Source organism: Atta cephalotes (assembly GCF_000143395.1).
Source record: "Atta cephalotes unplaced genomic scaffold scaffold00009, whole genome shotgun sequence".
In the NCBI taxonomy this organism is placed as follows: Eukaryota; Metazoa; Arthropoda; class Insecta; order Hymenoptera; family Formicidae; genus Atta; species Atta cephalotes.
The window spans coordinates 2,878,187-2,905,196 of record NW_012130073.1 but is presented as its reverse complement, the minus strand read 5'-3'; the positions used below and the strand labels follow the sequence as shown (position 1 = coordinate 2,905,196).

The 27,010-nt window shown below is 33.7% G+C and overlaps 5 protein-coding genes across 5 annotated transcripts; 3 read left to right on the top strand and 2 right to left on the bottom strand.

Annotated features, from left to right (window-relative positions):
* Positions 1-1,407: 1,407 nt before the first annotated feature.
* Positions 1,408-5,792, top strand: LOC105627628 (facilitated trehalose transporter Tret1-2 homolog). Its single transcript, XM_012208907.1, is given in 6 exon segments — positions 1,408-1,464; positions 3,552-3,899; positions 4,138-4,295; positions 4,515-4,657; positions 4,660-4,966; positions 5,249-5,792. Coding segments are annotated over 6 exon segments (1,557 nt in total).
* Positions 5,793-10,534: 4,742 nt separating this feature from the next.
* On the bottom strand, positions 10,535-16,309 carry LOC105627492 (serine/threonine-protein phosphatase 6 regulatory ankyrin repeat subunit A-like). The gene is made up of 17 exons (XM_012208772.1): positions 16,280-16,309; positions 15,743-15,867; positions 15,128-15,388; positions 14,815-15,007; positions 14,549-14,738; positions 14,228-14,474; positions 14,046-14,160; positions 13,745-13,834; positions 13,421-13,635; positions 13,101-13,323; positions 12,276-12,440; positions 11,843-12,201; positions 11,622-11,776; positions 11,270-11,548; positions 10,948-11,192; positions 10,737-10,866; positions 10,535-10,641 (listed from the first exon to the last, which is right to left on the bottom strand). Exons 1-17 carry the CDS (start codon positions 16,307-16,309, stop codon positions 10,535-10,537), a joined length of 3,129 nt encoding a protein of 1,042 aa, XP_012064162.1.
* A 1,431-nt stretch (positions 16,310-17,740) lies between these two features.
* LOC105627491 (protein MMS22-like) lies at positions 17,741-22,662 on the top strand. Its single transcript, XM_012208771.1, has 19 exons — positions 17,741-17,955; positions 18,076-18,213; positions 18,284-18,437; positions 18,495-18,674; positions 18,751-18,873; positions 18,936-19,139; positions 19,207-19,454; positions 19,517-19,617; positions 19,673-19,842; positions 19,912-20,070; positions 20,150-20,393; positions 20,552-20,780; positions 20,851-20,947; positions 21,021-21,215; positions 21,288-21,461; positions 21,535-21,897; positions 22,003-22,205; positions 22,336-22,524; positions 22,608-22,662. Exons 1-19 carry the CDS (start codon positions 17,741-17,743, stop codon positions 22,660-22,662), a joined length of 3,441 nt encoding a protein of 1,146 aa, XP_012064161.1.
* Positions 22,663-23,150: 488 nt separating this feature from the next.
* On the bottom strand, positions 23,151-25,005 carry LOC105627490 (high mobility group protein 20A). Its single transcript, XM_012208770.1, has 7 exons — positions 24,915-25,005; positions 24,274-24,439; positions 24,084-24,198; positions 23,819-23,980; positions 23,667-23,748; positions 23,368-23,583; positions 23,151-23,287 (listed from the first exon to the last, which is right to left on the bottom strand). Exons 1-7 carry the CDS (start codon positions 25,003-25,005, stop codon positions 23,151-23,153), a joined length of 969 nt encoding a protein of 322 aa, XP_012064160.1.
* A 759-nt stretch (positions 25,006-25,764) lies between these two features.
* Positions 25,765-26,709, top strand: LOC105627489 (oligosaccharyltransferase complex subunit OSTC). The gene is made up of 4 exons (XM_012208769.1): positions 25,765-25,903; positions 26,240-26,313; positions 26,388-26,605; positions 26,691-26,709. The coding sequence occupies exons 1-4, from the start codon at positions 25,765-25,767 to the stop codon at positions 26,707-26,709; spliced, it is 450 nt and encodes a 149-aa protein (XP_012064159.1).
* Positions 26,710-27,010: the final 301 nt, after the last annotated feature.

Here is a 27,010-nt window from a genome sequence, read left to right as displayed (position 1 = left end):
AGCTGACATTTGCAAACAGATTTATAACGTTGTTAATCGGTGTCGATTCTTATCGTAGGCATCGAAGTGGCATGATATGATGAATGGACGCGCGATGGAAACGATAAGTCTTGAACTCTAATCCACGCGTGCCGTAATATATTAATGGGTTAAACGTGAGAAACCGATTGAGGATCTAGCGGTGATAACAGATCGGTCTCGTGAGTCACGACTGTCACGAGACCCCGAATGATGCTGCTGTCAGTTTCTCAAGCATTTCGAGTGACGGACCGTCGCGAATGACCGCTTAATTTCACGATCATTATTCAATTTGTGCGCTGCATGAAATCACGCGCGATATAATAAACAGTAACACACATTCTACAATAAGCCATTAGTAATAAATCAGAAGTCAGAAGCTAGAAATTGACTAATCATAGTCAAATATGAGAAGAATAATTGACTATGATTGGTAAATTTTTAGCTTTCTTTTTTTGATTTATCACTAATAACTTATTGTAAAATGTGTATAACGTGTCAGACTGCTCCTCGCCTCAATAAAGTAAATTGCAATGTTTACTAAACATGACATTCTAAAAATGGATATAGATAACCTGTGAAACAATTTAACTTAAAAAGTAACATATTTAAGAATTTCATTAAAATTTCCTTCGATCTTGAGATCTATTTCAATTAATTTCTACCGACGTAGAGACTTAGAAAAATGGAATTACAAATTAAATTTAAAAAGTATTTATCTCGTATCGATTATCTGTAAGTGTTAATGAAACGTCAATGCAGTATGAATGAATAATGCAAGAGCCGATCGTGCAGATCGTGATGAACAGTGTCCGTTAGAAAATCAATTAATTCGAAAAATGCATGGCATCCATTGAAATATTTTTTCAATTCTTTTTTCCTTTATCAACAATTCCCTTTGTAGTAATTACGCTTGTATGTACAATGATTGATGTCGAGATGAGTTAACGCTTTTCATCGCGAATCAAAGTTACGCGAGTTGTCGCGATCTCCGAGTCCGAGTGTTCGAGGAATTTTCTGCACGAGTGCAATCGCGTGTTACCATTGTTATATCATTATTCACAAACCGGAAGCGAGTCGTCAAATGGCACATCGAACTTTTTTCTTTGAAATCGGAAAAGATTCGCGCAACGAGATCCGATTTTAGATATACATAAAGAGCTGTAACTGCACATCATTTAAACTTTATCCGTAATAAATAATGACATCATTTATTTATTTAATAATAATAATAATAATAATCATTTATGTTATTTATTAATTTATGTGTGCAAAAATTAACAACTGAATTTATATATTACGTAAATAAATTTATATAAATATAATATCTACCGCTGTTAATTTGGTCCTATTTTTCTACAGTCGCTCAACTGCCCTTCGAAGTGTACGATGGTCACTCGGATGAAGCTCTGGTGGAAGATTCTTCATTCCGGCGACAAGAATGGTGTAAGTCACTTAATTCAACGTACGATTAGCGGCGCCACAATTAAGCACGTGCGATACCGCATTCTTTAGCGATATTAATTCGGACATGGAGTGCGTGTTGCGTAATTTCGATATTTCACGAAGTGAAGCAAATTAAGTGTCGTACTTGCACGTGAGAAGATATTCCTTATTGCGATATTTATTTAATCGAACAGATACAATTTTTTGCTGAAGTTCCTTTTCACGGAGAATGTAACGCTAAAGTCATACGAAATAATTGCTTATGAAACCAGACGAAGAAATATCCAAAAATTTCTTTTATTACAATAATTAATATTAGGGAGGGAATAAAGTAAAAAATTATGATAATAATAAGCAAAAATAAAAAGGTATAATTGGTGTAGAGGATACATTGATTTCCTGCCCCTGTAATTGCATCTCACCATCAGCTTGATACATTGCAATTGGTGCGAATAATAATTACGCACGCACAAGAAGACTTTGTTAAGGCGAGGCCGTCGAAGGGAAGATGATTGTTAATAAATAAATAAATGGATAAACCGATAGCGTGGAAGCATCTCGATTCTCGGCCTTCTCGATTCTCGTCCTTCGACACCGGGGAATTTTTGAAGTTATCACAATTCATGCATAACACTCGTTCATCGTAACAATCCTTTCACTCGATTTTTCATCTGACAACATCAATTAGACCAACAATAGACTCAATATAGTCTTTAATAATCTTTAATTTGAATATTTCTTTGTTCTTTATTTTATTTATTTGTTACTTTTTTATTTCATTCTTTTTTTTCAAGCTATTATGATTGCATTAAAATTATAATATGCTTTAGTATTTGTATATCCATGAGAGGAATAGAATCTATCTTTTAGAGCGCATTATTTGCCTAAGTCTCGTGCCTCTATTGTTACACTTGAGAGCGAATTTCCATATGAAATCGGATACCGATGTGGGTTTCATAGCCCCGAGCGCATGTAATCCTTGATGCGACCTTCAACCACTTTCTCGCGATTCGAATGATAATAACTAACTGTGGAGACATATTGTTACGAATAATTTACTCAACGTTTATGATAATGATCTTGTGCTTTCGTTTCGAACAATACATAATGTACCGACCTTTTTTTAACTATGAGTGTCGAAGTGATAACGCCCGTGTTGAGTGCGTCATCGCGTTGTTATTCGGCACTATCGTTACTTCAGTTGCATATGCAGAAAATACTGGATCGTCCATCATACGTGTCAAGATAAAGAAAAGAATTCGGCTTCTAATGAGATATAATTTCTGCTTCCAAATTTCTGCTAAAATAAGCGTGAGTGATTCATTTCATCAACTTATTATCACTCTTAAGGTGAAATTTATTTAGTAGAAATTTTATTATTAGATTATGTATTAGATTATGTATAGTCGTTGCGAAAAAAAATTTGTGAAATTGAATGTTATCAAGTTTTATTGAGGTGAATCTTTAAATCTTGTTTATAATATAATAAATAAGTATAATAAATGTTTAATAATAAATTCCATATGCAGTGATAGAATAAAGTTAATAAGAAAATACCAGATAAGATGATTTATATAATTGTAAAAAAAAATTAAATTTGATGATCGTGAAATCAGGGCTCATAGTATAATATATATGAGATACTCAAGGCACTTAATTTTTGAAAATTAAGATGTATAAATTTTGTTTATTTATTTATTTTCTGTTTCATTTTACAGTATTTAAATTTAATATGCTAATTATAATTGATTCCTAGTCTTAGAATTTTTTTTTTTTAAATAAAACAAAGTCATTAAAAAATTCAATACAATTACTATTTATAATAAAGAATGAAATTTTCTATGTTTCTACTTTTATGTGTAATAAAAATTTTTATATAGAAAGCTTTTCTTTACTTCTTCCCTTGGTTTTCTATTATAAGACCATTTTATATAAGGAAATCCTCGTATCTCATATTAAAAATCTTTTTTTAATTAGCAAAATCTGTAACTTAGCTGTAGCTTCATAATTGATTAATTGAGAATTAATAAAAATATCTACGTGCATGTGTGATAAATATTTCATGAAATAAAACCTGGCACTTGTAGATCTTCGCAGGTTTGGCCGCGCACTTCGGCCAGATCTCCGTGGGACTCTCCCAAGGATACAGCGCGATCCTGATACCAAAACTCCTCGAGACAAACTTCGTAGACCAGTCACAGGCTTCGTGGATCGCTTCCCTCGGTGTAATCTCAAATCCTCTCGGTGCCTTCGTCGCCGGAATCTGCGCTGAATGTTACGGCCGCAAGTCCGTGATCGCTTTGGCCGCGATACCGCATACCGTTGGCTGGCTACTGCTTGCGTTATCAAGAAATGTATCGATGCTATATATCGGCAGATTTATCAGCGGTATCGGCACTGGCATGGCCAACGGGTATTATCTCTACGTCAGCGAGGCAAGTACATCTCTGCAACACTAAAAAATGTAAATAATAAATTTTTGCCATAATTATGCAGCTGTCGCGAAGCTTTTCGTTTAATATTTGAACAAATGTACATACGATATATAATATAAATACGATATATAATATACGATTATAAGTTTTAATTAGTTTGATTAATGATTGATACTTTTTTTATTCATTTCACGTGTAGATTAAATTCTGAAGACGAAAATATCTGATTTTCTTCTAGACGGCAGCGCCAAATCAAAGAGCATGGCTCGCGAGTTGTGGACCAGTTCTAGTCTCCCTAGGTGTCTTGATTGTGTACACCTTAGGTACCATCACGACATGGCAAAAAGCGGCTATTGTCAGCATCGGACCCGCGATTCTGTCACTTGCGTTGATATGGTACGGTTGATTTGCAATTGTCAAATAGAAATAATTGAATCTTTGGTGCATGAATTACTGCGCAGAAATTGGCACTCATACTTGCCTTTATTTCATTATTGTGAAATAAAAAAAAGTCGCGAAAGTCCGTTCCATTCACGCGTATCATAAAATTTCAAATGTTTCCCATAAAAATTCAACAATTTTCCAAACATTAAACGAAATGGTTTATTTCTGTAGGATAATACCGGAAACTCCCGCCTGGTTGGCTTCAAGGGGTCGAACGAATGAGGCCAAGGAGGCTCTTCTGTGGCTGCGAGGACCCGGATTGAACGTCGACAAAGAATATCAAGAACTTTGTGAGACGAACGCGAAGCGGAAGGAAAAAAAGAGAGCCTACTACGAGCGTTACACAAACCCAATGTGTGGAAACCGTTCGTAATACTCTTCATCTTTTTCGCGCTCCAGCAACTGTCCGGCATCTACGTGATCCTGTTTTATGTTGTGAACGTGCTCAAAGATATCGGCATAAATATGAATGAATACGCGGCTAGCGTCGGCATGGGTGTCATCAGGCTGTTCGCATCAATCCTCGGCGCTGGACTAGCCAATAGCTTCGGCAGGAAGATCCTGGCCTTCTTCAGCGGTTTTGGAATGGCTATCGCCGCCGTGGGAGTCGCCCTTTGTTTCAGGTTTATATTTCAACTCCTTCGAGTTTTACAAGTTCTCGTATAATGTGAGAAACGATAAAAAGGATTACGAGCAAAACAAGATCTTTAATTAATGCTTAAATATAAATAACAAATTAATAACAATTGTGCAATCTATTACAACTGTTTCACCCTAATGGGTAATTTTCAATGTAAATACAAACAATTATAACGTTATAAAATATTTGATACTTTTAATTTAAATATCTTCAAAGTTCTTCGTTTTTTTCTTATTCTTAGAAATAATACAACTTCCTTTACCAGGTTCGAACTCCCATCGTGGATGCCACTACTTTGCATCGGGATCCACGTGGGCGCATCTATGATCGGCTTCCTCACGTTACCGTGGGTCATGACTTCAGAATTGTATCCGTTGAGATTTAGAGGTAGTCTTGGAGGTTTCACAACCAGCATCGCGCAGATATTAACGTTCGTAACAATCAAGACATATCCGGATTTGAAGGCTATTGTCGGTCTGGAGTTCACTATGTGGATATTCGGTGTAGCCGGCGTGCTGGGCGCGATCTTCGCTCTAACGATACTGCCGGAAACGCGGGGACGCAGCCTCGACGATATCGAGATGAAGTTCTCCAGCAGATCGAATGACGACAGTTCGATATATGCCGGCAAGATCTTCTCCCATGCGTGGTCCCAACCGAAGAACATCACTCTCCAACGATTCACGTCGATCTCGGAAGAAAAGCAATCAAATATCGCAGCAAACCCGTATGTCTACGACAACTTCTGCCTGGAATTGTCTCCGGAGAAATTGGAGAAAGATATATCGAAGTTTCCGAGAAGAAATTGACGTACGATTAACGAATCGTAATCGGTATCGCGCTTGATCACATATGCGTTTCGAGAAATCCAGAAGAACTTTTATTAAAACTAATTCCTATATGCAATTTTATATATTATGTCTAGGATATTTAAATTATGTCTAGGATAATTATTTATTTATTTTATACAATTGATAAGCTGAGAGTTGATCAGTCATTAGTATAAATGCCATTTTATCTGTTGTTGCCAAATGTTCCTTCAGTATTACGAACATTCCTGGAAATGTAGTTTCGTAGATTAAAATTACTTATCTGGTAATATTTTATAATAATTATGCATAATTGTATATAATTATATATGTATATAATTGTATATATATGTGTGTGTGTGTGTGTGTGTGTGTGTGTGTGTGTATACTTTTTTATATAACTATGTAATTTTTCAAACAGACATTTTCACTCTGTATAATTTAAAATAGCACTGTTTTTTTTATTTCTAATAATGCAAATTTTTTGTACAGATCAAAAATGTATATACTTTTGCCAAATAATAAATATTAATTTAAAAAATTTTAATATATAGTTTAATATTAACTACGTAATATATACGAGGACTGATAAGTCCGTGGGTTCGATAAATCCGTGCAAAAATAAAGATTCAATTATTTAAAAAAAATCTTTTATATTTTTTAACATAATCTCCTTTTAAACTTATTTAGTCCAGAAATCAAATATTTTTATTCGCTCCATATAGTATGATTTATCCAAATCTTCAAAATAAGCAATTGTTTCGGCGATGATTTCATGATTTGATGAAAATTTCTTTCCCGCAAACCATTTCTTCATATTAGAAAAGAAATAATTCGATTTTTATAAATTGTTTTAAAGCGCTCTCATCATTTTGTTTTATCCAAATTGTCTTTATTTACAAATGACACGTAATAAAAATTAACGTGTTATTTCTCATTTTTGACATTACGATTTATTCAATATACGTGGTAACTATTCAGGAGTCTTAAATAAAATTACAGAATTTTTAATGAAATTTTATTGATATAAATTAAAGATTCGATACTTTGAAAATGAAGCGAGTATAGTATTGAGAATGGCTCTGTTTGTAAGTAATAATTTTCTTTTCACGTACGCTTCAAATTTCTATTGATTAAAGACTTTGAAAAATTGTGAGTAAAAGGAGTATGAGAAATAAATTCATTTCAGGAACAAAGTCTTTCAATACAATATTGAGCAACAATGTGTGAAAATAAAACGTAATGACGTATATTGATTACAAATGTTCATGATACAGATACATATTGATGTAACCCCTTTAAAATGTAATGGCATTACGAGGGCGGTATAACAAGTCAGATGATTTTCTTAAACTTTCTTTTTACTAAAATTTGACTTATTTTTTCAACATAGTCTCCTTTTAAAATGTCAATGACTTATTAAACTGCCCACGTATATTCTGTGAAATTGTATGAGAGAAAGGGGTATAGAAAAAATAATTTTCTCGATTATTATATGTACATATTAAACCGGTTCTACAGTTAGTTGCAAGCTGATCGCAAGTTTGTTGCGACAGCCAATCTTAAGTTTACATTTTGAAATCAACGCTTCATATTGGCTGTCGCAACAAATTTGCGATCGGCTTACAACTAATGTAGAATCGGTTTTTACAGTGATGTGGAATTTCATGCGTCTGATAATAACGCACGACGTGTGTCCAATTTTTCTTCTCGTATTTCTGTTTTTATAAAACAGTCACAAGTACAAAATCCTGTACAAATCGGAGATCGTGATTTCTCAGTATCAACAATTTCATTAATCAAGTAATTATCACGAGCAAGCAATAATTCAAATTTATATATACAATAAAACTACGACGTCTTCTTATCGATGAATTACGATTTTCTATATAATATCGATCACATTTAGCATTTAAGATCGTCAGTATGTATATACCGTCGCTTAAAGGTCATATTTACAATCTATTAAATGCAAAAATTGTAGGGAATTTTAAGTACAAAAATAATGAGACAATTACCGCGATGAATATCCTTCTTGATACTGATTGATGTTACGCAGGATACTTATATTTTCTTGAAAATTATGACGTTTGACGATTACAAATTAAGTGATTTTGTTATATGTATTTTATTACATTTTTTAAATATGGATTATACATCTCATATTAACAAATAAAATAAAATAAAAATCTTAAATTAATCTTGCAATACAAAGATGATTTATGTTACTAAAGAGGACTCAAAAATGTACCCGAAACATATAAGCGCGTTATTGCAATAAAGAGTTTTGTGTTATATCTGTATATTATTTGCGCAACGACTATCACGACTCTATTACTGTCATCTCCAAATTTCTTTTTAATATCTAAATGCCATGATTTTCAAGAAAATGTAGTCACAATGTACATAGATTACTGCGATAATCAAAACGTGTTAACGGAGAGCATAAAAAGCATGTCAAAAATAAAATGTTCCGACATAATCCGATTCAATTCCTCGATCGGCCATTATATATTTTACATTTACAAACTATACTTTCTCAATCGACATACAATTACAGTCAGGCAGTTTACGCTCTTTACTACAAATCTTTAAGAAAATAGCTAAATTCGATTCTCTTCCTCGTCGCACCGCTCTGTTGTACAGAGTAGACGGGAGGGGGTTAATTCGGTTCCCTTCGATATATTTACAGCGCTAAGACATTAGTAATTAAACATTCATACTTTCGGCATTTTTCCTTTATACATCAATCTTACGCTTTTTCGTGATAAACCAAATCGCCAAATTTCCGCGAACGTTCGACTTGAATTTCGATTCCCCCGAGTTAAAAATGTGGGAAAAAAAATATATAAAATAATTCGAAGGAAAATCTTTTCATATAAACATAGATAAAATACGAGTGGCATTAACGCAGAGAATATGCATTAAAATTTTAAGTTAAGACTACTACTGAGAATGGAAGACGTCCGACTAACTAATGCAAAACGATCTAATTCAGTAAATGCAATCAATTGAGCATTGTCGACATTATTTTTTTTATCAATATTTGCACTGATATCTAGTTCCTTATCATAACAAATGAATTGCGTCTTTCTTTATTGCTACATTTACTCAACTAAAACTGATGATACGCCACTGTTTCATTGTTAGATCTATAATTGCAATCGAGACTTATTTAACGCAACTATTATTATTTGTAATAATAATAGTTCGCAATTTTTATTATTATTATTCTTTGTGGTCCATATTTGAGACTCGCGATTGTGAGAGAATTTTATTATTACTTGTTACATTAACCAACGCGATTAAAAAAATTATGTAAACATATCGTTTGAAATATAAGAGGCATATATGAGGAGTATATGTGCGTTAATTATTATATTAGATATTGTAAATTACAAGAGATGAAAACTGCACAAAGCTAGATCTCGTTTTCAACTATGTATAAGAGAGATACATATCTATATTTAAGAGAGAAAAATAGATATTATGTAATCCTGATATTTTGCTAGAGTTAAAAATAAATTAATTTCAATACGTGGGATAATGTTCTAGAGGAATATAATTCAGTGTTAATGACAAAATTTTGTACTCTCTCTAATGAAAAAGATATGCTCTACGGTAATATCTCATTGTCGGATAAATCCGTCTTTGAATATACTAGTTACATAGGGTGCCTTCCAACAAGAGACATACATGACACGGTGCATCCTTGTTATTCGTCAATGTTAAACAAGGATGAGATGATTACTGTATTATATTGAGTTGCTTGTTGGAAGACATAAATAGTTGAGAATTACTGACAGCGCAATAAGCACATATGAATGAAAAATGCCACATTCGATCAAGGCGGTTCTTCGTGCTTAATGATATTTTTTGTGAATTTATACAATTTCCAGCAAACTGTGCGCCGATCATTCATCGGTCTTGAAACACAGTCTTAAACCGAAACTAAAGTAGTAATATCACAAATTAAATTGATAAGCAACAAAAATTATATTATTATAAATAAAATTAATATTATTAATGCAATTCGGCATCTTAAAAAGCTGTTAATAATCGATGCTAATAAACATCTTGAAAACACTGTAAATAATTTATTGCGAATACTACCTCATAATACTACCTCAGTCGGGATTCAAACCCGGATCTCCTTAATATCATGCGGGCGTCTTCTCAATTTAGCGCATTAATCATTCTATCGATCGTTAATCATACAAACATAATGCAATCGATATCGAATAATATACGGACATAAATATCGCCAAAACATCATCGTACATTCTTTCTAATTGACAGATTTTAAAATGAAAGTATAACACTGGATTTTTATAAGACAATATTATATCTCGCAAATGCCTAATTACACAAACAGAAAGTTGACTTTAAATACTCTGTACAGCTCGATCATTTTCTAAATATACCTAAGTTTATCAATTTATTAAGTAACTGGTTAACTTACATTGTATACGTACATCCATATCCCTCTTGGCAGTCGATTAGCTGCTCTATCGAATTTCTCAATAGCACAGACACCAGTATTGTCATGATTGACGCTAGTCACCATAGAAGATCCGCCTATATGGCAATCTCACCCGGCACGTCAGAGCTAATTATACTAGAACGGAAAAGAGCCAGCAGCTCATCAAGATCAGTCTAGCGGCGTCGAGGTAGCCGCGTCTCGAGCCGGTGTTCATTCTCGCTCGGAACATTTGGCGGTTCGAGCGTGCCGACACTCGTTGTCAGTAAAACTCCGAGTCGGAGCTGTGTTGCGAGTCCACACCGTTCAGATATACTTCCAACGTGTGCTGAATAGCCGGTGAGTATTGCGTGGTTTCTCCGTTTTGACCTGATAGAAATAGCGCGGTCTTATATATTATATATGCACACATGAATATATATATTTTTTACAATATGTATAATGGATAAAAATGGAAATATTACCCTGCGCGGAAAGGATAGTCGCTAAACACTTGGCCACTGCCGGATTTGGAGCACAGGCTAATGCGGGTGTGAGTCCATCAGCATCGACAGCTATAACACTTGCGCCCAATTGTAATAATCGTCGCGTGATCTGAACAAAACATATTTCTCAGAAAATGTCAGTTAAAATGTCTGTTACATTTCTGGTATCATCAACACACTTTCTGCTTACCGTCACGAGACCATTTCTTGCCGCCAGATGCAACGGCGTTCTCTGCTGCTTGTTGATCATGTTAATGACAGAAACGCGCTGTAATTGTGACGTGTTCTTGTCGGTATCGGAGCTGCCAAGTGACTCAATCCAGTTTAGAAGCAATGACGCTGCGGCGGAATGACGTCTCTGACACGCTAAGTGCAGTGCTGTATTCTTATTGGAGTCAACAGCGCGCACGTCAGCTTTCCATTCGAGCAACAATTCTACAAAATGCATCTTATTAATATAAGATTATCTCGAAAATAAAAGTATAACTTCATTATAGAGCGAATTAAATTACCAATAGCGTTGCACTGTCCATTAACAGCCGCACAAAGAAGTGGCGTCCGTCCGAAATAATCGGTCGTCTCAAGACCGGCTAGTTCCGGCCCGACGGAGTTCAGAATTAATCGCGCGCATTCAACAGATCCTGCGCTCGCCGCGATATGCAGTGGTAATAAGCCACACGATGAATCCCTTGGAGCAGCAACCGCTTGTCCACCAAATTTGTTGATCAGCAAATCTAAACAATGCGCAGATCCCTGATATACAGCGCAATGTACGGCAGAAAATGGATTACCTATAAATAATTTAAAAATTAGCTTGATATATCACATTGGATAATCGTCTTCAAAAGATGAGAAGCTACATGCCTTCCAAGGAATCGAATACGTTATGATTCAAAAGATATTCCACACAATTTGAATTGCCATTATAACAAGCCCAATGGAGCACTGTGCAGCCTTGATCATCCTTCAAAGCCGCTGCGGTTGGATCGGCTTTAACGAGTGCAGCCAAAGCATACAATCTACAAACGGGATGTAAAGCAGTTTTAGATCACAGCGAAAAATTTCGTACAAATGTAATTTCTTACCTGCCGCAAGCCGATGCTAAATGTAACGGAGTTTTACCGTTCACATCTTGCACAGCTACTTGAGCGCCATGCTTCAATAAAAGTTTTACTAGCTGATTATCGCGTTCGTTAATCACAGCGCGAAATAATGGCGTGTGCTTATTGACATCCGACAAATTGCAGTCGGCCTTGTACGTTAACAATAGCATCGCACATTCCGGAAAGTTGTTCGCTACCGCCAGCGTCAAAGCAGTGCGTTGTTTGGAATCGTAACAATTTACCACATTGGAATCATCCATGTTTTGCAGAAGAAGAGCCAGGCAATCCGCATGACCTGTGGCAGCGGCACAATGCACAGGTGTGCGTTTCGTAACGGAATCCTAGAAACACGATGACATTAATGTTACGCGTGTGAATGTATGCTTACCAAGCGAAGAATTCAAGTTCTTCTCACCTGCACTGCCACGGAAGCGCCAAATCGCAACAGAAGTATGATGCACTGTTTATGCCCCTTGTAGGCAGCCAAGTCTAACGGCGTCTTTCCGCTGTCTTCCTTGATATTTGTATTAGGAAACAAGGGCAGAAGCAGCTGCAAGATCTCGTCGTGACCGTGATATGCCTGTTAACCCTTACAGGGACAGTGGGACAAATATGTCCCACCTTTTTCTCCTTAATGTTTTTAATGTTTTTTTTATACTTAACTACTAATATGCACATACCTATTGATATAATTTATATTTATAATAGAAACTTAAACTAAGAAAAAACTATCATTTTTAATGATATTTTAATTAATTAACAATTAACAATATAATACTTTTAGATATAAAAAAATTAAAACGAAAAAAACACATTTTTTTTTAATTAATTAAACTGCACATAAACTAATAAAGTTACAAGGTTGTAAATTTAAAATGAAAGATATATTACAAATTAACACACTTTAATTTGTAATATATAATTTGATAATTTTTCACATACTCCTTTTTTACTAAAAAATCTTGAATAAATCTATAAAAATACTAATTGTTTTCTCTTAGAAAAAAACAATTCATTGTGTACAATATAAGTAATGAAAAATTATATAAAAATTGCTTTTTTATAATAAAAATTCTTATAAAGAGAAAAAGTAAATAAAAAATGCAAAATTTAATATATAATAAATTCGTCAAATATTTTTCAATTTTTTGATCCGTCATGTTAAATTCTAAAATTTCATTTTAGATTAGGATTAATACGAATTTTGATTTAATTTTACGTATCTTTTGCGTTTACGTACCGCGAGATGTATCGGAGTGAGTGCCGGCAGGGATGGCTCTTGACCGGTCGAAGAATTGAGCGAAGTGGTCAAATTTGAAGGTGACGATGACGCATTCAGAAGCGCTTCTAATGCCGCTTTGTTGCCACCAGCCACCGCATAATGGATGGCAGTAAAACCACGTTTGTCACGTAAACGCGGATCTGCCCGATGCTGCAGCAAGTACTGCACGCACTTGAAAGATCTGCATGAAATTAAAATAAATCATATAGACATAAAATCATAAAATAAATCATAAAATAAATTTGAGAAATTGACGCGCTAGAGAGAAAACGACTGACTGAGCATTAGAATTCGATGCCGCTGCAGCCAGATGTAACGGCGTTGCGCCATTCACGTCTTGAGCGTTTGAATCGCTACCGAATCCAACCAGAGTGAAGACGCAAGGGTAATGTCCTTGACATGCAGCATGATGAAGAGCCAATCGATTGTCGTTGTCGACAAGACGGAAATTGGCACCACTAGACAACAGCAGATCCAAGCAGTCTACTGAACCCTGTTTAATAAGTTCAATATATTCTTTCTCTTGTCACATATCGATTTATGCTATTAAATTCAAGAAATATTAATATTATATTAATAAAAGATTAAAAGTGATACGCTACCTTAAATGCTGCCAAATGTAAAGCTGTTCTGCCACCGATATCTCGCGCGTCAATTCGCCTGCTATCGAGTTGCAATAATTTTCTACAAACCTACAGTACAATAAAACCAAATCAGACATTCATAAATCATCGTAATATAAATCAAATGTAGGTTACTTTCTTTTTAAGAAATATGATATGATAAATTTCATGTATCTTTATTATCGAATGCAAAGAAATATAGAACGAAATATGTTTGTATCGACTGTCTTCCAAAAGGAAAGCAGCTGTAGTATAGATACCGAAAAAATATATGACTCACTTCTATATGTCCCGCTAGGCAACTCAGATGCAAAGGTGTACGTTGCTGTGCGTTGCGCGTAGCTGGAGATGCAGCGCTTTCCAATAGAGATGTCGTCAGACACTCGAAACCAAACCTGTAATTTGAAATTTTATTGTTATAATTTTGTTCAAATCACAGAATCCTATGTCCAGGTGATTTACCAGGCGGCAATATGCAATGCTGTATTTCCATTTTTATCTCTCGCGTCTGGAAAAGCTCCTGCATCTAGCAACGTTTTAGATCTCGTAAATCTTCCATGGATCGCAGTCATATGCAAGGGTGTACGACCGTCTTCCGACTGAACATTGACCTTCAACCCATTGTAGATCAGCATCTTGAAACAGTGAACACCATGTACGCTGGCAGCAGCAACATGCAATGCAGTCTGCCCTCGATAATTTACGGCCTCTGTTGTGAACAACAAATATAACGTTTATTCAAATGTCACGAATCGAGCTATTCAAATCCTAATAATAGCCCACCTAAATTAACGCGATTAGCTATAAGTTCCTTAATCACGAGCGGACATCCGTTTAAACATGCGATATGCAACGGTGTATTTCCGTACACGTTCTTGGCCTCGATATCACCTCCAGCTTTGATTAAAATGTGCACACATTCTACATTACCAGAAGCAGCTGCTGCATGTAACGGAGTATATAAATCTCGATCCTAAACATAGAAAAACGTATAATATTTACACCTAGGATAAAAAAGTTTTAAAACAAGTTTTATAACAAATTAGTACTTTAACATCCACTTCAACGCCTTTGGCTATTAGAACTTTCACAATTTCATTGTGGCCTTTGTACGCCGCGAAATGCAAAGCCCTTCGGTCTTTCTTGTCGGAGGCATTTATCGCGCAACCAAATTGCATTAAATATTCGCACATTTCAAGATGTCCGTTATACACCGCATGATGAAGACATGTTTTCCCGCCTCTGCAGAAATTACAAATTTAATAATCTATATGTATTTAATACTTGTCAACAATTTATTATAAATCTATAATTTTCAATTGTGAGATATTGTACAATAATGATATAATCAAAAATATGCACCTGTCTGAGACATTGATATTTAACAAATGTGGCATTAAAAGTTCTATACATTGCACAGCGTTATTTGCAGCTGCTACATGAAGAGGCGTCTGCCAACTACGATCTCGAGCATTTACGTCCGCTTTGTATCTCAATAAAACGTCCACTACGTTGTAATTTCCCGAGCAGCAGGCTCGGTGCAAAGGAGTCAACCATTTTTTATCTTTACTGTTGACTGCTGCACCGTTTAACAAGAGAAGTTCTACAATAGCGGTGTCTCCTCTGAAACGTGAATGTCATTTTAATTATATAATAATTAAAATAACTTCTAGTCCATTCGTTTTTTATCAATATATTAATTTGGATTAACTTATTTTTTTTATATTCTTTTAGTTCTAAGAATTGGAAACAGATAAAAAGAGTAAACTACCTTGATCTATATTTAAATGAAATAAACCTTTTCTAATAATGTAAATAAATTGTAATCTTAATTTAATTTACTCTTCATTTTTTCTAATTTTAAAGTTAGAAAAAGATGAAGAAGTTGAAAAAAAAAAGTTAAAAGTTAATATATATTGGTAGAAATAGATTTTTCGCAGACATTATTGAAGCATTTTCTTTAACTAAGATATTAACCTATATGCTGCCGCATGTAAAAGAGAACGCTGCTCCTTGTCTTGCCAATTAACATCCTCTTTTTGCGATAGCAATGTACGAACTGCCTCCACATTTCCATGAAATATAGCTTGTAATAAAGGAGGCTGTAAAAATAAACAATTACAAGTTCATTTTTCTTTATCTCATCTAGATTAAAGAGTAGATCTTTGTGAAATATCAAACAATACAGATATAATCCAAATTTCATTAAAAACAGTTGTAGATTATAAAAAATATAATAATACATTGTACATAATCAAAATATGAGTAAAATCCATTAGTGTATCCTTCGTGTATCCTCTAAAACAAAGGAATTTGATTTAAAAAAATTCTCAAGACAAAATATACACACAATGGATAACGTGCATTTAAGCTTCACAGGGACAAGGAATCTATACAAAGCGTATGAGAAACATTCACGTCAGATTAAAATACAAATCTGACACGGAAGAGTTAACCTATGCTTCCTAGAACCTGTTAGCTTAGGAGAGGTCGCAACGAGAGGATGCAACGTACCTCCTCGTGGAGATCTTTAAAAGTATTCATGTTGATCAGTGTGATCCAAGGATTCTCCGTGTCTACGTTATCGTTCTTCCTCATAGAAGCATCGTCATCCGATTGTAAGCGGATGAGTCATCAGGTCTACAGGCACGAGATCTTCTCAGCTGTCGCCGCCGCTGCCGTCGCCGCTGCCGCCGACTGGAGCGATCAGGTCAAGTTCGGGTGCGCGTGTCACGCGTCCGATACGCGTCTCGTTCACGGATAAATCGCTTCAAAACGAGCAATGCAGCATCGGGCTCGCGTCCTATCGTTGTGTATATTCACGCGCACGTGGCCGCTTCGTCCGACGCGCTCCTCGCTTTTGCCGCCATCTTCGACATTGTTGTGCGCGAGCTTGTAAACAACGGCGTTGAATGCGCCGCCTCTGGAAATCGTGCGGCTGCGGCGGAGAAAGGGAGGTTTCTCTTGACGAGAAATGAAAAGAAGTGAAAAGATGGAGAGATATAGGGAAACTGGAATACAAAGAAATTACATGAAAGAATAGACGAGAGAAAAACGTGAGAAATAAGTGGAGTACATATGATTGCGATATTTCATTGCGTTTACTTGAAACTAATTGATTTGTATTTTCCATAAATATAATAGTTTAATTTCAGAGAAAATAATTATAATATACATATACTTAGATAATTTAACTCCAAATAATAATTAAGATGGATAAATTACGTTTTTGGGTTGTACATAGTGATATTTTATCGCAGATTTCCGTCAGTCGAATTCAATCGTCTTTTGTTCCACAATTGATTCCGCGGTTCATCAGTGATTCATTTGATCAGCGCCACTGGAGATGCCGCCAAAACACATAAAGTCGTCTGCTAGATCTGGACACGTTCTCTCTCAATATCTGGAATTTTCATCAGGATCTTAAATTTTTACGTGGTGGGAATACATATTTCCATCATGATTTTTATCTAAACAGTTTAACGACAAACGCGAACCAGGATGTATTTTGTTTCAGCTTGGATGTTTTGTGATCCCAAGTTTTTATTAGCCTGCTGAGTTTTTTTATGCTTACTATCAGTTTTGTTGCCTTTTGGGTTTTTTTGCCTTATACGATCAACTTATGATCAGATTATAACTGAGGTGGTCGCGAGTGCTAGTTGAGAGAGAGAGAGAGAGAGAGAGAGAGAGAGAGCAATTTTTGTCTCCCCGACGCGATTGAGACGCGAATCTTACAACTATTATTGCAAATACAGAGAAGTATACAAAAAATTTATTACTTATAATAGCTATGTTCAGCAGAACGTTTATTTTGCAACTGTTGAAAATTTTCTTCGTACTGATTGGATTATACTTTTAGATATTCAGCAATTATAAAACGATTACAAAATTTGTTCTGCTGAACGCAGCCAATATATTGTAAGTTGTAATATCACTTTAATTTTATAATGTACTGATTTAGGACAAATATTACAGATGGATCTCGATGCTACTTTCGACTGCAGTGGCAAAGTGAATGTCAATGACTGGCAACTAAGCAGGACTGGGTTGTTTTATCAGAGAGAAGTGGACAATGCGCTTTTTTCGCAAATCGACTATTCCTTTTCACATGTGGAAGTCAAACTCTTTGACTGCGTCATGCCTGGAGCAATTGCCATAATGGATCTTAAACATCTTATTAATTGCATGGAGTAAGAATATTTTTTGAAAACAAAATCTTCATTATCATGTATATGTTTTGAATATTATTGAATGAATATCATTTATGATTTTACACCATCTATAATCTTACATTAATTTTTTTATTGCAGGATGCAATTGAAAATATTAAACAGACAGGAAAAGCCAATCACAATATCTGGATCATGCAATAATGATAATGTAAATTACTTTTCTCTAAGAAAGATGATTTGCGAATTTATTGTATATTTCCGTATGTACATGAACAGGTAAATGCAATGCTTTCTTATCCCTATGTTTTTGCAATAATTGATTCATCTTATATTCCTGACATTATAGCATAAAATGGGATCTTAATGCGTTAGAAATAGTAATGCCTGAAATTGGAAAAGACGTGGATAGTCTATTTGATTGCCTTAAACACTTTCTTAGCACTTTACATAGCATCCCAGATTCGACTTTGCATTATGCTGCTTCTAATATAGGGAATAAGGTAACTAAAAAAATTGATTGTCTTTTTGGCCGAGCAAAAATGTTATTTCTGTTTCAGTGTAATCAGTCAGAGTTTCATTTGTACCACATGCATATAGAGTTAAGGTGGTTCTTTGTAACATTAATGCATTCGAAAACTATATGGTTCCAATATCACACACAGCTGGAGGAGTTTGAAACTACTGTTGAAATGATCATCAATGATCTCTTATATTCTACCTTGAAAATATTTGAAAGGGTGAAAATGATTAAAATATTTGACTTGTTTGTATAATAATATAAACATGATATTTTATATTTCTATTTTTGTTCAGTTAGCCTTAAACTGGACTATTGACCTCACGCAGAAAACGCCATACTGCTGCACATGCACGCGAGAATTATGGCTCATGTTTCAAATATTTGTCGACAGTTTAGGAGAAAGGAAAAAAACTAAGGTATTAATAATAATAACCAAGGTAGTAATAGTTTCATAGATGTATTTATAATCAAATTTCAGATGTTTTGGGATGTTGTAAATAATTGTATCGATAGAATACTAACTAAGAATCAGTCCCAAGCGATCTTTTGGCACAGAAGCGTAGATTCCTCTCTGCCAGATTGTAAAAATCCAGAGTTATTTTGCATTTGGATAATATATCATCTGTCTCTGTTGTATGGATACAGTAATGATGGCGTATATCTGCAATCTAATTCTTCAAGGGTAATTACGATACAAATTAAATTAAATTACTTCGTAGATCGTATAACGGATATATTTTTATTTACAGATTAAATCTAACTGCGAACAAGTTGAAAAGGTTCTAAAAACATATGTATGTAAAGGTGGAAAAGATGGTGAAAGGGATGAGCTTGATGTGGAGCTTAAGATCATAATACCGTTATTACTCGATCTTATTATTAATTGGTGGCAACCACGAGTACCAATTATATCTTTTCTTTGGGATTGTTTCCACAAAAGATTAGATCAACCATTCCTACTACAAACTTCTGGGCCTTGGGCCCTGTCTCTTGAAAAGTATGTATACATCCAAGTAACTTATATACAAAGTAGTTATATGTTCAAATATTTTTTTTTAGGAAGACAGCTATGGATATTTTGAAACAGATTAATGACAGAATTTATGGCAAGTTTGAACATTCCAAGGAATCCAGCTATGGCATTTTCTTACACTTGATAGGTGGGTAGATAGAAAATTTTGAGTGTTCAATGTATCATGAAAGTTAATCTTTTAGGAACCTTTTTGAAAAAATACGGCACGTCAGATCCGAAATACTGGAATCAAATTAAGGGTCGTGTATATACGAAATTTTCGAAAAATAAAGTCGCAGAATTCTCGGAGAGTGGCCTCTACAATTTCATATCTTTATTTATTACTTTAGCTATTACTGCAGATACAAACGTTGTGAGTTAAAAAATATATACGATTGCTAAATTCTTCATTAACGATGTCTATTAATGTACATTTTTACAGTGTATAACAATGTTAGATTTTCTGCCACCTACGCATGAATTGAATAACGATTATAATAAAAAATGCAATCTAATTTGGAAAGGAAAATTAGCGTGTCTTTTGCTATTCAATGAAAGAAAATTATCTGTTGGTTCCATAGCTGGACATTTTACAGAAACAGTATGCTCCATTTCTCATATAAATTATACAAATATAAATCATATATATTTTTTTGTAAATCATGATTTTTTTTTTACAGATTAACTTGATAAGTTGTCGCAAGGATGAAACATCTCGTTCCATGATGATCAATTTTGTGGATGTATTGAACACGATTTTGGCTGGCAATGAGAAAATGGATCTAGGAGAGTTTAATTTTATTGGTGGTTGGATCGATCGTTATCTTTTGGAGTGCCAAAAGAACAGAATTGGATCTTTATTAGAGATGATCGCGAATGTTTTCGAAAAATGTATCATCTTGCAAGTTTCATGTAACAATTCGGGTTGGTATGTCTTTGTTTTATTTCAAATATATTTTTAAATTAAGAATCCTTCGTTCTTATAAAAACTTATTCAAATATATTAATATTATGATTTCGTATGATATATTTTCAAGTTTATACAGACGAAAGTACAAACATTCGCTAAAATATACTTGTAGATGGTGCCAGAAAAATGTTAGACGCACTGTGGTGTTTCGTTGCATCCAGAGTTCGCCAACTTGTCTTCGATCCCGTATTTACTGGTGACAATTATAAAATTATTTCCAAACTAGCTGTCATATTCACTTTAGAAGCAGTTAGAGAACCAGCTACTGCTAAGAAGTATAAACATTCGGCTGTATCTTTATTTCAGCATTTTGCAGCATCGATATTTGTCAAAGATATAAGGTAAAAATGTTTTTATCTGAAAAACAATATCTATTGAAAATAGTATAATAATAAATTATCTCATCTTTAGAATTACTCTGTATTATTTAACATCTATTCTCGAGAATGAAGAAGCTGTTCAAAATTTGAAAAAGGAAATTCCGAATTTTGATACTATTCTTATCCAAGTTTGTATCAATTTGCTTTGTCATTACACGTTGCAAAGCAATTAGAAGAGAGTTAATAAAATATATATTTCAGGCTTGGATAAAATGTTCCATTGTTGGTTACAATGTAAGCAAGGAAGATATAAGGATTCTGCAAAATTATATTATCAATCTTAATGAGATTAAAGAAATATTCGTGTCAGATTATGATATATACGAATTTAAAAGTAGTGACGAACCTATTTTAACATTCATAATATCGTTTATGAAGAAACTAAATATTTTAAAGGTATTAATTTTATGAATCCAGCATGTTTTGTTCAATCCAAAAACAAATTAATACAACTGTAAAATTTTACAGTCTGAGCAAGAAAAGCATCAGTACAACGCGAAATGTAAAACGTATTTCAAGAATTTAGAGAAATGGATCATGATACCTATAACTGAGGAAACAAAAGATTCGGAACTTGCATTTTGGATTTATAGATGTCTTGGTACACTGATTCTCTGCATTTCTCCAATGCTATATACTAAAGTAAATATTCTAAAATATATGTAATAACTTAATCACTGCTGAAATTTTTATATTCTAAATGTTGCCTTCACAGAATCAACCAAACGATATGTTAAGAACACTCATCAATAAAATTATATTGGTACCAGAGAATTCTACGCAGTCGTATATAAAGCAATTGGGAAAGAAGATATTCTCAATGATAATGCTCGGACTGGAGAAATTGAATGTCAAAAGCGATATATTATTGCAAGCAATGATTCGAGATATCTTCGATCAATACTTGCCGATTCTGATAGTTGAAGTCAACAGCGGTTGCAGTTTTAAAGTAACTGATACGTTGCTGAAATGCTTTAAGGATATAAAGAACGAATTTCTACGTACGATTTTCGAAATGTTGATGTCAAACTTTTATAATATATCATCCGACAACATCTTGCACAAACACTCCAACTTGGTATGCAATCGTATAATTACTTGTTCAGTGTCACAATGTGTCGCAAATATATTTATTATATATATATATATATATATATATATATATATATACACATTCACACAGATAACTTGGCTTATAAAAACATTGCTTAAAGAAGGAAGAAAGTATCCCAAATATATTACGGAACATATTATTCAAATTTGTTCTCCGAGCATCTTTGGGTGTTACATGAAGGTTCATGATCATCATCCTCACAAACTACACACAATTGATTTTATCAATGATATAATAAAAAATCCTTATTACGAGGAAGATAAATTCATCAGGTAAACAAATATCGATATATATTATATCTAAAATTTAAAAAATATATATTTAAATTATATATATATAAAATTTAAATTATATAAATAAATTATATATATAATATATAATTTATAATCCTTGGTTTTTCAGGGAAAAATTCCAAACTGCTATTTCTACTGCAGTACAAAAATATTTGATGACAAATACACAATTTACATTTGAGTTCATACGATCTATTTTGTCGATAAAGAAAAATATTATAATCAATATATTTCCGCAAATTGAAGCTATTATACTTTATGCTGAACAATATAATCGACCCAATGCAGCATCCTTAAGGTAAGAATAATCATAAATCTTTAAATTATAAATAATTTTTATGTTTATATAACATAATGTTAAATTAAAACTTATAATTTCAGATTCATGTCGAATCAATTGAAAAAGCATATGTTGAATATGGATAATAATTCGTGACAGGATCATAAAAATATATTAATAATTTAACAAGCGCTAAGTATTCTAAATAATATTGAATTTAGATTCTTTAAACTTTCAGACTAATCATTAGGTATTAATTAAAAAGAGAGTTTGATCTCAATGCACATGTAACTATTCAATATACATAAATGCATAAATTAGATTAAGTTCATATCAAGTTAAGATACATAGTACAAGTTGATGAAATCATCATTGTATTTATAACTCAATTTTGATTAAAATAAGTATATAAAGTGTAAATTATTGTCTCGTATACTAAAGATACCACAAATAATAATTAAATACAATACACACATAAACTCACTCATAAATAAGCAATCATCGGTCTTATTGTAAGATATAACGTGGAATTTTTTTACAAACCGCTAAAAACAACACACCTAAACTTTTCCTCGCTACTTTCGATGTGAATGCCTCGAACGATGTTTCAACGACGCACTGGTTGTATTGCCCGGAGGCGATCGTCATCCAACTAATTCGAGACGAGACACAGCACTACGTACGGCGTTACGTAGACTCTGCTCGGCGTTGCTGCTTAATAGAGATTCCAGCCTCTCGAAATAACTGTCGATATTTTGTAACGTAGCACCGTCATGTGTGCCTATAAAAAATTAAATACTTATACAAATAAAATGTCGAGCTGACATGTGATCAGTGATAAAATTTTTTATGGAAACTCGCCTGGAAGCGGTATAGTGGCGAAGCAGCCTGCTAGTTGAGAACGAAGAGAATCCAAATGACGCTGCAGAGCTTGATTAGTTGTTCGTTGTTGATTAGTTTCGGACTCTAAGCGACTCACCGCTGCGTGCAGACTATCTACGTGTCGCTGAAGAACCGCGTTCTGAGCTTCGTAGTCAGATGTAGCTTTCCGCAATTGTCTTAATTCAGCCTCACAAGCTACGCAGATATTTTTATTATTTCAAACTATGTCCATTTTATTATATTTTATTGATTAGTTCTAATTCCTGTAACTTATTTACCTTTGTTATGATCTAGAAATTCTTCTGTAAAAATAGGGATGTCAAAGCCTGTAAAATCATTGTCCTTATCCTGCTGAATGTCCTAAATAAGAAGTTTCCATTAACGTTACGATCGATTAGCTACAATCTTAAATATAGTAATATCATCGTACATTTTGTTCGGTGTTTATGTCCGTGCCATTTCTTTCCTTCTTATTTTCATTTTGTCTCTCCGACTGTTTTTCATTAAACAGCCTGTATGCTTCTGTTTGCTTATAATCGCTAAACTCGCGATTGTAGCGTTCTTTATCTTGTTCAGCTGCATCCAAATAACGCTGAAAGTATCATTAATATTAGAGAGATTAATTATCATTATCATTAATATTAGAGAGATTAATATTATAGAAACAAATGAGATACAATAAGAAAGCAACAAACCTGCTTCTGATCAATTGGCAATTTACTCCATTCTGCAGCCAGAAGCTTCGTGATTTCTGTGAACGTTAAGCTTGGATTCTGATTTCGAACTTTCTCTCTCCGATCGTTTAAAAACCTATACACACGTTGTATTTCATTATAGACAGAATATTTTAACTTATATTAAAGTATTTGTATGTTCAATTATTACAGAAAGTAACCACTCAGAGGCTGTCTTGGCGCAGTGGCATCTCTCGGAGCTTTTTTACGTTTTTTCGTTCTATTTGGCGTATTACCAGTGGCAGTGGCACTCCTCTTTATACCATTATCGCACACTGAATCTGGTGCTTTCTCTTCTGTACTTACTGGAGATTTGGCTAATGAAGCAGAAAGGATCATAATTAATTTATCAATTAATATTTATATTATTTTAATATAGAATGTTTTATTTAATGCACAGAAAGATTAGAGTCAATGAATTATGTATGAATTATAAATTTTTTACTATAAGTTGTTCTATCAGTTAAATTAATCAAAGTTGCATGTTAATCAAAGTCATATTAATATATGTTTCTATAGTAGATTAATTTTAATCTCAGTTCAATTTAATCTTCATCTTTTTCTCTTAAAATTTGTCCATTTATATCAATGTTTTAATCGTTTAACTATAACTCTTCATCTTTTTCTAATTCTTAGAATTAGAAAAAGATGAAGATGAGTTGAACTGAAATTAAATTTGATCTACATTGATAGAAACAGGCAAACTAGAAAAAATTAAGAGTAAGTTGAATCAAGATGAAATTTACTCTACATTGATGAAAATAATCATAAACATCATAAATGTGAACTTACCAGCGTGTTCTTCTGTTTCACCATTATAAGCAGGCTGCTCCATCGTACCGTTGCTCTCAGGTACATCATTCATTGGAATAGTCTCACTCATTTTTCACGATATATTCCTCCGGTGCTGGTCAACATAAAATTACCCTGGTGATTTCAGGTTATATATCCATCGTACATTCGCAGCAGAGATTTCTTTCAACGAGGATCATACCTTTACACTCTGTAATAGTACAAAATTATTTAGACGTATGTAAAATAAATACTATTATTCAATACAATACATACTTACCAGTATCTGAAGAATTGAGCAATACGTCAAACAAACAAACTGTTAAGGAATTGCTTTGCATTAAGTCGTGAAAAATTTGCTTGTCACTCTGCCCGCTGCAAGGTTACTTCGTGGGAACTAATTAAAATTAATGGAAACTTAATTACCGTCGCTGCTTGCTACGAGATTTTACGTGGCGCGCTATCACGCTTGTTTGTTCGTTCGTCTTTTTTTCTTCTCTTTCGGATATCGTCCTCGATTATCCTCGACTCGGTCGACCGCAAGAACTCGAGAGTCAATCGCTCGGCGTCGAAAGGCGCCTAGATAACCGTTTCCGGGACTTCCGGGAGTTCCGGGTAGAACGCCACGCCACGCGTCTAGATATTCGTGCACTGTGCCCGCGCCCTGCGCTGATTCGTTGATTTGAGCAATGTGATCTGGCACGAAGGGGAGTGGACGGGACGCTTTTTCAGAGTTGCCGGGCTGTCTCAGGTCTCAGACTGTCTGGAGTTTGGAACTGTCAGGTGAATGTTTCTAAACGAAATCCTTTATTGTTTCATCTCGTAGCAGCTTAGACTCGACTGCGACAGAATGGAGTGCATTTACCGGTTACCATTCTTAATCTTGGAAGTGCCTAACTTAAAATTAAAGAGACCATCCTGGTTTGTGAAGCCTAGTGCTATGATAGTCTTCTCCTTCATACTGCTGTCGTACTTCTTGGTGACAGGAGGTTAGCCATTAATTCTATCAACTTATTTATTATTATATTATTGCGTTATAAAATATATAATTTATACACAATAATATTTATACACAATAATTAAATTATTTATGCAATATTATTTTACAATACAATTTTATTTTATATATTTATTGTTAATGCGTTATACAATATTTACGTATATAATTTACCTAGCAATACTATATGTTTTATATAATTGTTTTATATAATTTAATATGTTCTCTCTCTGTTTCCATTATTATTTTATAATTAAATATAATACATTATAATGCTTCTAATACTGTTTATCATTTATGTTCAGTTTTACATGATTATATTTTATAGGAATTATATATGATGTAATTGTTGAGCCACCCAGCGTAGGATCTACGACAGATGAACATGGTCACACGAGACCCGTAAGATTATTGTTGAGAAAACTTTATTCTCCAAAAATTAGTTTCTTTAATGTAAATCAGTATGATTCTTATAGGTAGCATTTATGCCTTATCGCGTAAATGGACAGTATATCATGGAAGGTTTAGCCTCCAGTTTCTTGTTTACGATGGGAGGATTGGGCTTCATCATATTAGATCAAACGCATGGTCCGTCTACGCCAAAACTTAACAGAGTTCTCTTGATCTGTGTTGGATTCCTTAGCATACTTGTATCATTTACTGCATGTTGGATATTCATGAAGATGAAACTTCCGTAAGATATATTTATGGCTTTTGAGATAATCTCTGTGTGTGCTATATTATTAGACAAATAATGATATTTATCTTTTTATTTTTAGTGGGTATCTACAGTCCTAAATTATAAGCGATTATGAATTGGGATGTTATAGAATCATCATTTTTATATCATATTGTGTGAAATATCGTTACAATATACAGGATATTGTAACAGAGGATTGATGATTTTTGTAATAAAGTATAATATAAGCAAAACTGGATAGCTTTAGTATCATTTGTAACATAGAAGATGTTATATTAGGTGTAGTAAAAAGAATCACTATTTTAGTTCTATAGTAATTAGTAATAGAAAATAAAATAAGTAAGTTTACTTTTACTTTTACTTACCTAACTAATATACTATTTTACTTATATATATATA